General features: G+C 37.4%; 1 protein-coding gene across 7 annotated transcripts in view; it reads left to right on the top strand.

The window, feature by feature from the left end:
* The window catches only part of AK8 (adenylate kinase 8), a 76,768-nt gene that overhangs the window by 18,810 nt on the left and 43,537 nt on the right, over positions 1 to 14,421 (top strand). For 6 of the 7 annotated variants that reach the window (XR_005813787.1, XM_040531606.1, XM_040531604.1 and 3 more), the window contains exons 5-9: positions 674 to 742; positions 7,383 to 7,464; positions 9,102 to 9,173; positions 10,238 to 10,438; positions 13,199 to 13,330. Coding sequence is in view for 6 of the 7 variants with exons in the window: in XM_040531606.1 (XP_040387540.1) it covers positions 674 to 742; positions 7,383 to 7,464; positions 9,102 to 9,173; positions 10,238 to 10,438; positions 13,199 to 13,330 (556 nt within the window). In the remaining variant the exon portion in view is untranslated. The remainder of the gene's footprint in view (positions 1 to 673; positions 743 to 7,382; positions 7,465 to 9,101; positions 9,174 to 10,237; positions 10,439 to 13,198; positions 13,331 to 14,421) is intronic. The other variant, XM_040531605.1, reaches the window with a different exon arrangement.

The raw sequence follows: 14,421 nt of genomic DNA, 5'->3' as shown, positions 1-14,421 counted from the left end.
GGCAAAGTAAAAGTCACAGAAAGAAACAGCACTTCTGAATATCTCGATACATAAAATGTCAATTCCATTTCACAGTCTCCGGAGTTTAAATTAACTTTAACATTACAATGAGCTTTAACATTAAAATGTATTTTAAATAAACTTTCTAGATGATGAAAGAGTGAGAGTTACTAGAAACTATGAAATAACTTCCTGAAAATTACATTGTGTTCATCTGCTCTGTGTTGGAGATTGTGCTTCTCTCATATGATAGCTGTTAGTATGTCCGTGCACACGGCAGTACTGGTATGAAGTAGTGGGTCAGGTACTTGTGGTAAAGGCACTACTTGTGGATGCGATGTTTTTACGGATGCCTTTGTCAGTTTGATGTCCGGTGTGGTAGTTAGCCTGCAAAACCTGGTGCAACTTCCGTGTTGGTGTGCAAAAAACATGGATGTAGGCTTTGGCAAGTAGAAATGTGTGCAGCTTACCTTTAACACTGATTCTTGTGCCCTTATTAACACTCTGATATATTATGTCAATGACTTGGGACTGATACAGTTTGATTTATTTATTTATTTCAAGAAGACATCTCAGTTCACCTTTAACCGGAATATGCCTGCATGATAAAATTCCTTTTGAACTCAATTGTGAATATGCAGCCTTTTTTTTTTTTTTTTTGTTCTTTCTTTAGCAAATTCCCAACGTGCTTTGGGCCAATCTGATCCAGGAACGTCTGTCAAACGTGGACTGCATCAAACAAGTAAGAATTGCTCCTCAGAGGACTGGTGGATAAGCACTTACACAACTCGTGCATAGTAGTTAGCATTCTGAGTCCTGAGCAGAGGAGGGAATGGGGGCAAATCATTGGGGGCTCTGGAGCGGATTGCTTTCTTGAACATCAGCAGAGGGAGTTTGGAGCTTTATTAACAGGATGAAGGGGAGAATGAGAGTATGCATATGCTAATCTTCTAGCACTGAGATGATCAAAGGCTGAACAAGCATAGCTTTGTTGATTGCCTGGGGCAACTGGCAGAGTTGAAGTGGACAAAACAGATAAACAGAAAATATATAAAAATCAATATGTTAAGATTTTAACACTTATTGAGGAAAGGGGGGAAAGAGTCTAATGTTACTCATTTCAATTTTCTTGCTTTCTTACTGTGTCTTCTTTTTCTACCTGAGTAAACACTGCATTTGAATATATTCTAGGTAATAATTAGTATGTTCACTGTTAGCTTACACAAATAGGCAACTGGATAGGTTTGGCTGCATCCACAGATGTATGGCTTTCCTTCTCCCCTCCCCACTCCCCAGTGTATTTAGTTGTAACGTAAATTGAGACTTTTAACGTAGAACCAAACGAGATCTTAAGTAGATTAATATTGGTTGAAATTAATGTCTGGACTCAAGGAAAGTAAAATCTTTTTTATGTGTTTCCTTTAAAATCTCAGGTCCTATCGTTTACTGAGTCCTCGATCAGACCATTATAAAGGATTATTTGTAAGAGACAAGTTTGTAACGATAAAAACCTCTTCCTAGAGAAGAATCTATGCCAAAATACAGTATGTACATTATTTGATGTAATCTTGAGAGGAAAAAGTCCATAGTCAAAAGAAGTTCATAGTCCAAAGCAGGTGTTGCATCCATGAAGGGCTGAACAACTTCTCTAGATAACTAGTACAAGTTCTCAGAACAGCTACTCTGTCTATTCACCTGCTAGTCAGAGGAGAGCTGATCCTTTCTGACCTCATAGAGATGTTGCAAGGCTCACAGTTTTATTAAAATATGCTGCTACTTGATGTCATCATCTACCTTATTGATTGAATAAAGTGAGGCCAGTAATTAATGTTTCATTGAAGTGTGAAAATTGCTTCTTAAAGCTGTGTCAGCATCAGCCACTGAAAGAAATTGGACATGCTAAAAGCCTTATCCCCTTTGCTTCTCTCTCTGTCTCTAATTTTTGCTGTAGCCTGAAATGATCTGCAGTCTGGATCCTTCCATCCATGTCAAACAAAATGATCTAGGGGGCTAGGCCATTGCCTTGTAGCTCTTAAGATGGCAATTTTGTAGCACAGAGATGTCTATAGGTGTGGAGAAGTAACAACAAAACTAGCGAGAAGAATTCAAAACTTTGTTCTATGCCGGTAAACAGTTGCCAAAGAGGTTGTCTCCTGCTTCAGTGCAAAGCCAGCTATTTTAGCTTAGGCCACTGATGGAAGTGTCTTTCAGTGAACCTGCCTTGTGTAAACTAGATCCGATGGTCATTGACAGTGTATGAACTGTGGAAAAGATAACTTGATCAGGATGGTAATGAATAGCTGGAGGTGTAATCTCTTAAATGGTTCCTGCCTGGTAGGTTTGCTAGAGGACGTGTCTGTGTCATATTTCTGTTGCAAACATAGCTGTAGCAAAATAGACGGTATGCTGCTCTTCTTAAGCAACAGGTTAAAACTAGCAGTAGCTAAACTTTGAGTATCCCGTTAGATATTCCACTGTTTGCATGGGAATTGAAGTTAAGATACTACCCGTTGGTATTTATGTTATGAAATGTAATGAAAGGAGTAAAGAGATGGGCAGAAAACCTATGTGTTTAGAAAAGGATTATCAGTTTTTCTGTACACTGTACTCCATGATTGATCTATCCATTCTGAATTTGCAAACCAGAATTTAACTTTTGCATTGCAAGTCACTGTGCTTGAATTATTTGGGTCTGCCTAGTTTCTCGTGAAGGTCTTTTTAGCTGAGCTATTTTATTTTATTTTGACTCATAATTGTTATTTAGCCCTCCAAACCAAACATCTGGTAGTATTTAATGTATTTGATTATCTGTACTAAATTTAGACTAGACTAATTCTTTTAATTGGCAGAAGGACCTGTTTGTAAGCACGCATATATGCTATACCATCTTGTTCGTTTTTGTAGCCTTTTGAATTGCAGTGTAGCTGAGGAACATTGTTGAGAAACCAATATTGTCAGCTCGGGATATACAAGCAGATGGGCGGCAAAAGACTGAATGTCAACATTTTGTATGTAAGCAATGCAACGAGATGTCATGGATATAGAGCAAGTCAGGTGATACTAAGATTTACTGCCTTGTCTCTTTGTGGCAACATCTTTCTCTAGTGAAACTTCCTCTGTAGTGTGTATGTTTAAAATATCTTTACACTTTAAAGGTAAGTTAGAAAGATGATAAACCCAAGAGGGAAGCTGCCTTTTCTGATCGCTGTCTGCTAGGCTTTAGGCTGGTTTCAGTCCCCAAACACAGAGCCTCGGCTTAACATTAACAGCTACTCTGGTTGTGCTAATAATAATAGTTTAACAATTGCCACATTTTCCCTGTATGATTGGAAATGAAATTAATACTGTGGATTTTGTTCTTCATTGAGCAGATTTATGCCAGCTCTCTCAAAGCATGAGTCAGCGTTTTTTTGCTGAAAATGTTAATAGACTAGGAGCTGCATGTTGGACCACAGTACCACCAGCTGTTTGTTTTATTTCTCCTTGTGGTGTCATTGGGTTGGCATTAATTGCACAGCTTTCATCCCACTGACAGTAGAAATACAGAATTTTTTGTGCCATTGTTTTGCCACTCACAGGTTTATAGATGTCACGGGCATTCTCCAAGGAGAACATTTTTATTGATCAACGGCTCTGCTGAGACTCTGTTGTGTGTTCTTCTAATACAAATGTAGTTAGGACTGTGAGGGATCAGACGGGTAGGTCTTCCAGCACACACAGAAAACTTATTGCAAGCATTATGTTAGATCCTGGGACTTGTGAAGTTGATAGGAAGACTTTTCATCTTTCAGGGTTAGTACATGTTGGTTATAGCACCTCTGGCTGTTGTCTAACTCCCAGTGCTGCTGGTGTTGAGGAGGGAATTCACAGGACTGGGCAAGGCTAGCGAAGATATTGCTACATGATGAATTTGTGAGGGAGTGAGCTGAGCAACCTTAATCCTGCCTTACGACCATTTAGAAACTAAGCTTAGGCCAGTGATTCACGTGAATAGAGGCAGAATTATTTCTGATTGGTATTAAACAATTCAGAAGAGTAGTGGCTGTCATTGAAAGGGAAGAAAGGGAAGGAAAAGAGAGCAATGACTATTGGTTCTTTTGATTTTACCATGACAGATAAAGTTTATCATCTTGTCTCTGTGAAACTCCATACAAAGATAGTGATGTTACATAGATTCATCTGGGGAGAAAATAGGCCTATTCACCATCTTTTTTTTTCTTTTTTTTTTTTTTTTTCCCCCCAGGAAGAGTGTGGCTTTTAGCTTTGTAGCTTACTGAAGCTACAAATACTCTGTATGTGGGAATAAGAGGTTTCTTTCCAGTGGAAAATTTGGTAAAGTTGGAGCTTCTCCATCATCTGTACTGCTAATGTTGACAGACTGCAGGAGCTGGGTTGGCAATATTCGTCCTGCACTCAGTCTGCTGTTTTCTGAAAATGTCAGTTTTGGATCCATGCTGGCAAAGCTATTAGTTATTACTGATTTTAGCAGAGAAAGACATGTAGTACTTTTTCAAAAATACTGAATGGTGTGGAAACACTATTGTGATGACCTGTTTTCCTAAATGCAGAGCTATTTGTGATCTTTGAGCTCCATGCTTGTAGCTGAGATTTCTTTTGGACGTGCCATGTCATTCAGCATTACTTCTTGGTGCTATCCCTTTGCTGTTTTTGTAATTCTAAGGCAGTGTCAGTTTTGTATTTTGTAAAAAAAATTTGAGGCTGTGCTGGTCAGATAACAAGAGAGAACTGAATATCCAAGTCATCATTTTTGGGGTGGAAAGTGTGAAAGTGCATAGGCTTGGGATGTACTTACAGGGGAGAGCAGTGTGCCAGCGAAGGAATGAGATTTACGTTGCAGAATGACCTCAAGGTTTTCCTTTTCTCCAGATTGCTCAAATCTGGAGAGGAAAGTGCTGGCTTTGAATGCAGTTCGTAGTTGCTGATTTCTGTGTGGCATGGGTCTCCCAGGAGCACTTCACCTGGCATTAAGGCACCAGCACAAAGCAATATTTACAGCAGCCTGCACGTAGAAAAGGCTTGTGGCCTCCAGCTGAAAGAGAGGGAACAGTGACCACAGAGTATGGCACCATGGAATTACTCACTTTTAGCCTTTGTTCCACCCTTGATGTGGTAAGGTACAATCCGTGCTTGGATGTAAGGTTACCGCTATCAAGAACAAAAAATAAATGACTTCTTAAAGAAACAAATTTACTATGTGAAGTTACTAATTACACTTTAATGATAGTCAGGAGGGCAAAAAAAGACCAGTGTTTGCATAAAGTATGATAGGCATATTTTAAGTCAGGTCTTGCTCTGCTGTGTGTTGCTTCCTCTTGCTAGTTCCCAAGCCACGCTCCTTTTTACTCTTTTTTTTTTTTTTTATCTGTGACATCTGCTTGGAGCTTGTCCCTCCTGTGATACCATACTACTTGCAGCTGTTCAGACCTCCAGCTCTGAGCTGTGCATGGGGTGCCCTGAGCATACGGCCTTTTTGATGTGTGATAAAACAGAACCAAGCCACTGGGGGTATGGAGAGGGAATGCAGCAGAATATCAATAAACCTGTTCTGAACAAAGCTGCAGCTCTGTGGTGGAATAGACATTTCACTGAAGTGTCAAGTAGATGGATAATGTATTCTAATTAGGGACTGACTGATACCCTGGAACTCAGAGACCTTTGGAAATAAGATCCAAAATGCTAACTATTTTTGTAGTGTGTGTTTATTATGCATTTGCTTAATGCATTGAAATGCAGGCAGGAAGCTATTTATTGAGCTATGTTTTATTATACTGCAAAAACTTTTATTTATAAAATTCCTTATTGCCTGCATTAAGGACCTTTGAAATTTGTGTATGAGCATCTAGAAGCTGACGTTGTTAAAAAGAATCTGTGTTTACTGCCTGTTGCTCAGTATTTGATTTTGGGCAATAAGCTGTAGTGACATCAGAAGCAATGGTTTTGTGGTGTGGTGGTTTTGTGATTTTTTTTTCTTTTGTTTAGTTTCCAAAAGTATTGTGCTTGGAGTGAAGAAAATGAGTCAGATTTGTAGTCTGTGTAAATAGGCATAGATTTATTGGCTTCCAACCTCTGATGCCATTTCTCCGTAGAAAAGGATGTGGGCCTATATATATGTTGTACAAACACAATATATTCAGAACTAGTGCTGAAGTTCCTAGCATACTGCTAAAAATATTGTGCAGCCTTGCCTCCTGCAAGTCCCAAGGGATAAATTGATTTCTTAGCACCTGCGTGACCTTAGACAGCAGTTCATTCTAATTCGATAGAGCAAACACTGGGAGTGGCAAAAATGGCTTGCAGTTTCTTAAGTCTCTTGTATTCTACAGATATCAGCAGGATGACATGTTCCCAAAACCAGGCTAATTAAAGAATTTTAAGTAGTCTACTCTATTTTCTTATATAATTGGAGTGTCCCAATTTCCTCCCACAGAAGGCATGGAGATATGCGGAAATACTTTGAAAACCTTTGGACCCCATACTGACAGAGCTTCAGAAATATGTGGGAGATGATAATGATTGCTAGCTAATGCAATATTCAAGTATCTTATTTATTTCAGTACAAAGATAGTTTTGAGATTTATTGTAGCATCACAAAGTTATTCGGGAAATATTAGGTAGTGACAAGGACACATGTAGTTAAGCGAATAACAGAAAAATTAGAGAAAGTTTAGAAGAGTCAGACTTGAGACTGGGAAGTGGATTAGATCTCAAATACTGCGTCATGCAGAAACTGAGTGAGGCTACAGCTCTTCTCCAGTATTTCACAGATCTGTAAATGTTTTTTTAAAGATGCTCAATCTAACACTTAGCTGGCTATAACAAGGACTTAAGGGAGCAAAAGGCTCTTTTTTCTTTTTCCTTTCCTTTGCTCTGTTGCTTCATTAGCTTTGGGAACGCTGGTTCCATTACTGTGAGTTTTCCTGTATAATTCAAGAAAATAATGAAAGCGTGCATATTTTCCTCAGTGTTCTTGGCATTAAATCTGTCTTTAAAAAAGAGGCTAAACAAATTTATACACAGTGTGGGCTGGTATCCTTTTGAATATTTCAGAACTGTAGAAATTGTTTTGGATTGTTTTTATTCAAAAGAGAAGTTTCTTTTTTAAGATTGAAACATGAAAAAAAAAATCCTTGCTACAATACATAAATGCCCATTGCACTGTGGCAGTGGTGTTACTGCATGCCACTTCGTAAAAATATCAGTGCTCCATGTTTTCTTTCGTCTATTGCAAGCACCCATGACAAACACTGTCATGTTGTGAGACCAGAATGAGGCGTTTTTTGTGCAAATAGCACCAATATTTAGTGCTACGTTTTGTATTTTCTCTTCCAGGACCGATAATATTTTCAGTTTTTGTTCAACAGGGTTGGATTTTGGAAGGCTTCCCTGAAAATCAGGAACAGGCGTGGATGCTGCAATCATCTGGCATCATTCCTAGGCATGTTGGTAAGCAGTGCAAGGTTTATGTGTGATTGTGACCAGAAGGTGAAAGCCTGGAAGTGTTTTTCCCCAAACATCCTCAAAAAATTCAATACCAATATTGAAGACAGAGTCAAGAGACAACAGAATGATATTTCTATATGGTTCAGATTCACTGAAAACCTTGAGTTAATCTGAAAGACTTTAAATCCTGTCTTTTATGCTTAAACTGTTGGTCTTCCTACACAATAGAGTTCTGTAAACTCAGGATAACTCCAGCAAGTACCTCCAAGCAGCTGTATGTAGCTTTGCTTCTGTACTAGGTGTGGGTCCAAATTTTCTATGACTTCAATCTCTAGATCTCTAAATCAATCTCTAAATCTCTTTAGTGATTCTCAGACCAAAACAATTTCCTCATCCCCTAAATACAAACCATTCTTTTGTTGAATTAGAGAATCCAAACTTAGGAAACTCAGTCAAGTGGAGCAGAAACACCATGATTTTAAACTTGACCTTTTAGTATGGATGGATTATAACTTGATTTGTGAGGAACATTTCTTTACTGGCAAAGTGCTGGTAGACAAGACCTTGACAGCTGCCCTTGCCACCTAGAACAGCCAGTTGTCCTAAATTAATATAGAGAACCTACTTAGAATGTAAGAAATGATGACAATTGTGTGGAATACAGGGTGAAGTGAGAAATGTAGAGCTTGCCAGTGGGTAGTGAACTTGCCAGAATGTTAGCGAACTTGATGAATTGTCACTTTGGATTTGATTTGGATGAGATTTGACTGTTAATGAAGAATTCAGAATCACTGCAATAGAGCTAGGCAAAAATGTTTAATGTCTAGTACTTGCATGTATTTTTAATATAGCTAATAACTTTTGAAGTCAAGTTTTGCTCACAATTATATCTGTGCAACCAAGACCTGAATGAAAATCTTAAAGCTCAGTCTGTCTAGTTAATCAAAAAGAAGATTGAGAGGAGATGAGATTTACGGTGTATGAGTACCTTAATAGGGAGAAAAGTGTCTGAAAGTGATATTTGATACAGTGAAGAAAGTCATAAGAAGAACTGGTTTGAAATCTGTAATAAAATGCACTGAAAACAGTACTTAAATTACAGCATCTAACTGTGAGGATGATTAGCCAAAAGCAACCCAGGGAACTGACAGATTCTCCATCTTTTGATGCTTTCTAATCAAGTTTGAACACTTTTCTGGGAGGTTATCCAAAAGTAAGTTTCACCATTTTCATTACCAAAGTAGCTGGGTGAAAAGTAATTGCTTGTGGTATAGAAGAGAATCAGTATCAAGTGATCTATGAGTGCTTCCATCCTTGGTTCCAGATACAGTGTAAGTGAGGGAGAGCCTTGTTAATTGATACGGATGGCTGGGACAGCCAGCAGTTACAGGTACTGGGATATTATTCATGTGTATTTTTTCCCACTGTTCTGTTTAGGAGATGTAGGGAAAACTCTGATTAAAAGTGGAATTAAGTATTTGCAAGTAGAATACTGGTAAAGGAGAATAATGAGACAAATGTGTTTGAAATGCATCCATTCATCTTTAAAACTAGGATACATTAAAATAGCTACAAGAAATATAACAACGAGCTATGCTTTTTTGTGTTTTCTTTTCTTCTTTTTTGGGGGGGGGGTCTAGTTGTGCTCTATGCTGCAGACACTGTGCTGATTGAGCGGAACAGTGGGAAGAGGCTTGATCCCTTCACAGAAGGTGCAGTATTTGTTTCTTCCTGTTCTCCACTAGAAACTAGAGTGTCGCTTGGTCCCAGAAGCATTATAATACCAGCATTATAATACCATTATTGGAAAAACTAGTAGGAATTTATAATTATAAATATAAACTGTTTTGGAAAAAAATATATGCTGACATTGCATTATTTTCTGTGCCAGTAAAATATGGGAAAAGTTAAAGCTCTGTATTGAGCCTGTAAACAGTAGACTATAGCAGTACAGAACACTTAACGGTTAGATCTATCCATATGAACTCATGTTTTGCCATGCATCTTTGCTAGGTCCTGATTTTTTTCCTGCGGTGCAGGCATGCTTTTAGGTGTCTTCCATTAAATGATTGTCACACAGACTTAGCTCCATGTTGTCTGTTGAGTACCATTGCTAATCATCCATCAGGAAATAAAATTTTGACATTGCTTAGTAAAAACTCATGTTGAATGTTTTTGGAGCAGAATGAGGAAGGATGTGCTTAACTAAAGAAATGACTTCTATTTATGATTGAAGAGATCTCATTTAAAAAAAAAAAAAAACAAAAAAAAAAAAACCCACTTTGTTAGGGCTAAGTCTAAGAATTTGGAGAACTGTTCCCAGCTCTTTCTCTGTGGTGTTGGGTAAGTTGTATTGTCACTACTTGTCTTGGTTTACTGGATTGGAAAAGATACCTAACAATGCTATCGTGCCATCTATGAAGTTCTTTAGTGCATATAAAACATTTTTGGATCTCTGAAAAGAACAAGAACCATCATTATTACTGCTTCTTCTCAAAGGCATGATTATACCAACTCTGCAATAGATGTTACAGTGAGGAAATGCACGCTGTCTTGGCTACATGGGAGGGCAGTTACCTGGGCAGTTACACTTCCTATCAGTGCAGCTGCAGAGTAATAGTCAGCTGTCAGTACAGCAAGGGTAGTGCACAGATTATCACTTGTGCCAAAATATGAAGCTTAAACACAGACCTTGATTTTGTTTAGGAAACCTGCTGGAGCTGAGCAAGACCTATTAAATCATCCTCATAGTTCCTAATCGCTGTCTGTCTTCTAGAGGTGTACCATACGACCTTTGACTGGCCAAGTGATCCAGTGATACAACAACGTTTGGTGAAACCGGAAGATCTTTCTGAGCAGGAGATGTCAAAGAAACTGCTGGAATATCACAGAAACTTCCCTGGGGTGTTCCAGATCTATCAAAAAGTTTTGAAATCAGTCAATGCAGATCAGCCTTGCGTGGATGTCATATCACAAGGTAAGTTTGTATGTTTACGGCAAATGGTAGTTGATAAACTCCTATCTGAAAGGTAGCTCCTAGCTGTTAGAGGCAGTTCATAGGATTAGGATTAGCCAACACAGATGGCTCCCAGCTGAGTTATGTTCTCTCTAATACAGAGTTTGGGCTCTTTCTGATAATTATTTTTACAGGACTAGAGTAAGAGCAGATAACTGGAAAGTCTTAGTTCCACTGTCCTGCCAAAGAACAGCTGACTTGGTAGAGAAAATGGCATGGTTACTTCTGCGAGAGTCATTTCTTAACGGTTGCATTGTGGCTCAATTGCTAATCCCCTGAAGGACTAGTACCTTTCACAAGTCTGATAAGAAATAGGAGTAGTTCAAATCTGGTAACATTTCATTATTTAAAAGCTGCTTGCACTCATAGCTTTTCTGTTCAACAATTCTTGTTTGCCTGTGCTTGACTTTAATGCAGTCTGACTTCTAATGTTGATTCTTCAACAAGAAAATAAGAAAACTGCCAGAAAGACCAACTGATAATGTACTGTAGCTGTCAGTCTGTAAATGATCTGTTATATCCCAGTAATTTTGCATCTCAAAAAGGTCTTTTTTTACTGACAAGTGCTGCACTTTTAAAATAAACAAGTAGGAAGTTTATATTATGAATTTACACATTAATTACCTCTAAATTACTTAATTAAATTTAAAAGTTCATATCATCATTCATAAAGAATTCATGCCTTGAATTGTAAATAAAAATGCGAGTGCCTGAATATTAATTATTATTAATTAATAATGTAGTGAGATAAATTGAAAATTGGAATGAAAAAATCCTCTCTAGATCTTTTTTTCTGTAGTGCATCAAGCAGCCAGATATTTTTTTTTAAGAATAATTAGATGTGGAGACTGTCTAGGGGATCATTACTCCTAATTAACTTGGTTATTTACTGCAAATTAAGCATCATTTGTAAGCAGGGTGCTTTGCCTGTAATGTTTCTGCTTTTCAATACACAGGGTTATGGAAAATGTTCAGAATATCTAGAGCACTCCTTGGTTAGCTGATACTTGTTTTTATTCATAAGTTATGCAGCAAATGCACTATTTTCTGTTATGATTTTCCAGGGGTTTTAAATATTTTTACTACAGATAAAGATTTAAAAAACAGTTCTCATCAGTATTGGGATTTTAATGGATTATTTCATACAGCTATAAAATTTTGTAAACTCCTAAATTTTAATGGATTTACTCATAACGTATGCGAGGATATGTGACATCAGATTCATTACCCAGGTGTACTGCTTGTGGTGAAGGAGAAAGAGAAGTGTATGATCCTATATGCTTGCAGTTTGAGTCAGTTTCTCAATACCCTAGATTCTCTACCTAGAAATAGCAGAGCTACAGTTTCCTGGAGCTGCTGCTTTATTAAAGATAGATTTTATATTGATACCAAAGTGTAGCAGAGGGTCCTTAGAAAAAATAGGTGGTATACAGCAATACATTAACCACAGTAGTTAAAATACTTATCCTTATGATGTTCTTCATCAATCCTCTTGTGGTTTTTTGTTTGTTTGTTTTAATATAGGAGTATGATTCATGCAAACATTAATGTCTAAGACCATCCTATTTGTTAGACTAAAATACCATTTTATTACAAGGACTCTTTAGTCTATAGACTCTTTTATTTGAATTGAAGATGTCTGGGCTAACACTTAACTGTATCCACGGCAATTACAGAGGAAATTAAAGTATGTGTAGGTGTGCTTTAGACATGGGTAGCAATGGCAGTCAAGACGCAGCCGCATGGAGTTTAGCCTTTACATTTGAAACTATGATCCCTGGAAAGCTTGAGCTGCTCATTTTACTGGTATTTTTAGCCAGAAAAAGGACACGGGGAGTAAGACTGGCTGTGTCCAGATACAATTCTAATTTGTCCTCACTGTCAAGCCACATTGTCCTGTAGCTTCTTGGTGTCTATCGGGTTTTATTTTGAGACTGCAACAAAGTTCAGGTCTCTATAATGCGGCAATGATGGTTATACTTTACATATCCTGGAGTCTTTCCAAGGCTCTTGTAGTCTGTAGATTGACATTAATGTAATATTTCATATGCAGAACAAAATGTAGAATACTGTCCAGCAAACAGATTCGAATCAGACAGAGCTCAGATAGCCTTTACGCATTATGCAAAAGTGATGGACAAACAAATAAAATCATGTTCAGTTCTGTGTTGTCAATGCCATATCGTGTTGTGACATGATATGCTACAAGTCTGTAATAACGTAATCAGGAGTCCGTTAATCACAAACAATGCTGGATAAATGTCATATTAAGTTAACATCCTGAGTTTTTACAGTTAAATATTTGTTCAGAAACTGCAGAAAATATTAAATGTAATTATCTTCCTCTATAATTTGCATGGTCAAATTGTACCTATCAAGCAAAAATGACTTCTGCTAAAAACGACATGGGAAAAGAGCAATTATTAAGTGAATTTGCTCTTTAAAATGATTTGACATCTACTGATGAAAGAAAGTACAGGAGCATAAGGATAGTAAGATTTCTAAAGTGCCTCTCAGTGTAAGTTGCTGACATGACAGTTTTATCAGAGTCCTGGTTTTGGTTGGATTCTCTAGATGTTTCAGTTGTGATGATAATAATAAAAAATGATGATAATAATTACGACCTTTTAAAAATGAGAGAAAAGTTAATTGATGTTTATATTATTTTTTAAAAAGAAATGGGGTATAAACTGTATTTCTTGCCTTTCTGTCATGTTCTAGCTCTTACCTATGTGCAAACACGGCACCGATCAGCCGCCCCCTTTACACCACGTATTCTCTTTTGTGGACCCCCAGGCAGTGGGAAGAGCCTGCAGGCAGCACTAATAGCTCAGAAATACGGTGTTGTCAACAGTAAGTTCTCAGTAAATATGTACTTTGCTCAATTCCCCCTTTCTCTCTTTTTGATCATTTATCTTTTGCTGTCTGTCTTTCCTACTTGCTCATAAAATTTCTCTGCCCATTGCTATGGATGTCAAATTTTTGAGGGAACTGAAAAATACTTCAATGAAGAACTATAAACCAATAGAGCATGCATTCTGTGACAAACCAGCTCTAACATTTTTTTTAGTCATCATTTTTTATACCCTTTACCTCAGTATTTTTTTTGTGTTAGGTTCTTGTAGTGTCATGAATTCTTCAGTGGATCAGTGGATCATGAGTAATATCATCGCAGTTGCAGCTGTGTGACCAAAATTGGGCCACTTGTTTTAAAATAGAATTTGCTCTGAACTCTGATGAAGATGCAGGTTCTGTGAATCTAAAGTAACGTCTTAGAAAAGGAAGCAATTATCGAACAGTGCATTCTCTTCCTTTTCTTTCAGAAAATTGCATTTGAGGCTTGTTCATGGTTAACTTGCTAGTATTAAAAAGTACTATGATACAAATACATAGCTAGATGATAGGATTAATGCAATATGTGTCCATGTTCTGTAACATCATCTAATATCAGAGTAGCCATAAATCATTTTAAACAAATGTCTGACGTCTCTAAAATTTGCTGTTTAGTCATATCCTCTTTGTTAAATAAATGCAAGTTTGTTTCATTAGTATTATTTCAGTGTATGCCAAATGAGGAAGGAAAAAAACAAACAACAAAACAGAATTAGGTAGGTAGTGTTTTTTTCTGTTGGGGGCATTCTTTAATTAGTGGAACTCAGTTGTCCATAGCAATGTGCCAGTTTGCTAGTGTCTTCCTTGAGCTCCTGGTGAAGTCAAACAAAAGATTTCAGCGACCTTGGACTTGGCTTTCAGTGTAAATATTAACTTCAAGATCAGGGCTGTATTGTTTTCAACTACCAGTTTAGTAGATCTGCTCAAAAAAGAAATAGATTTCTTCAGGTTCAAACTTGAACCTTCAGAAAATGCCATGGGCTTTCCATATTGTTGTTCCAGCTGGTGGCTAGATTGTAGATCTAGATTGTAGATTGTTTCCACTAAACACA

The sequence above is a fragment of the Cygnus olor genome, chromosome 19 (genome assembly GCF_009769625.2).
Source record: "Cygnus olor isolate bCygOlo1 chromosome 19, bCygOlo1.pri.v2, whole genome shotgun sequence".
Lineage (NCBI taxonomy): Eukaryota > Metazoa > Chordata > Aves > Anseriformes > Anatidae > Cygnus > Cygnus olor.
Note: the sequence above shows the minus strand (reverse complement) of the source record. Positions and strands in the feature narration are given on the sequence as shown.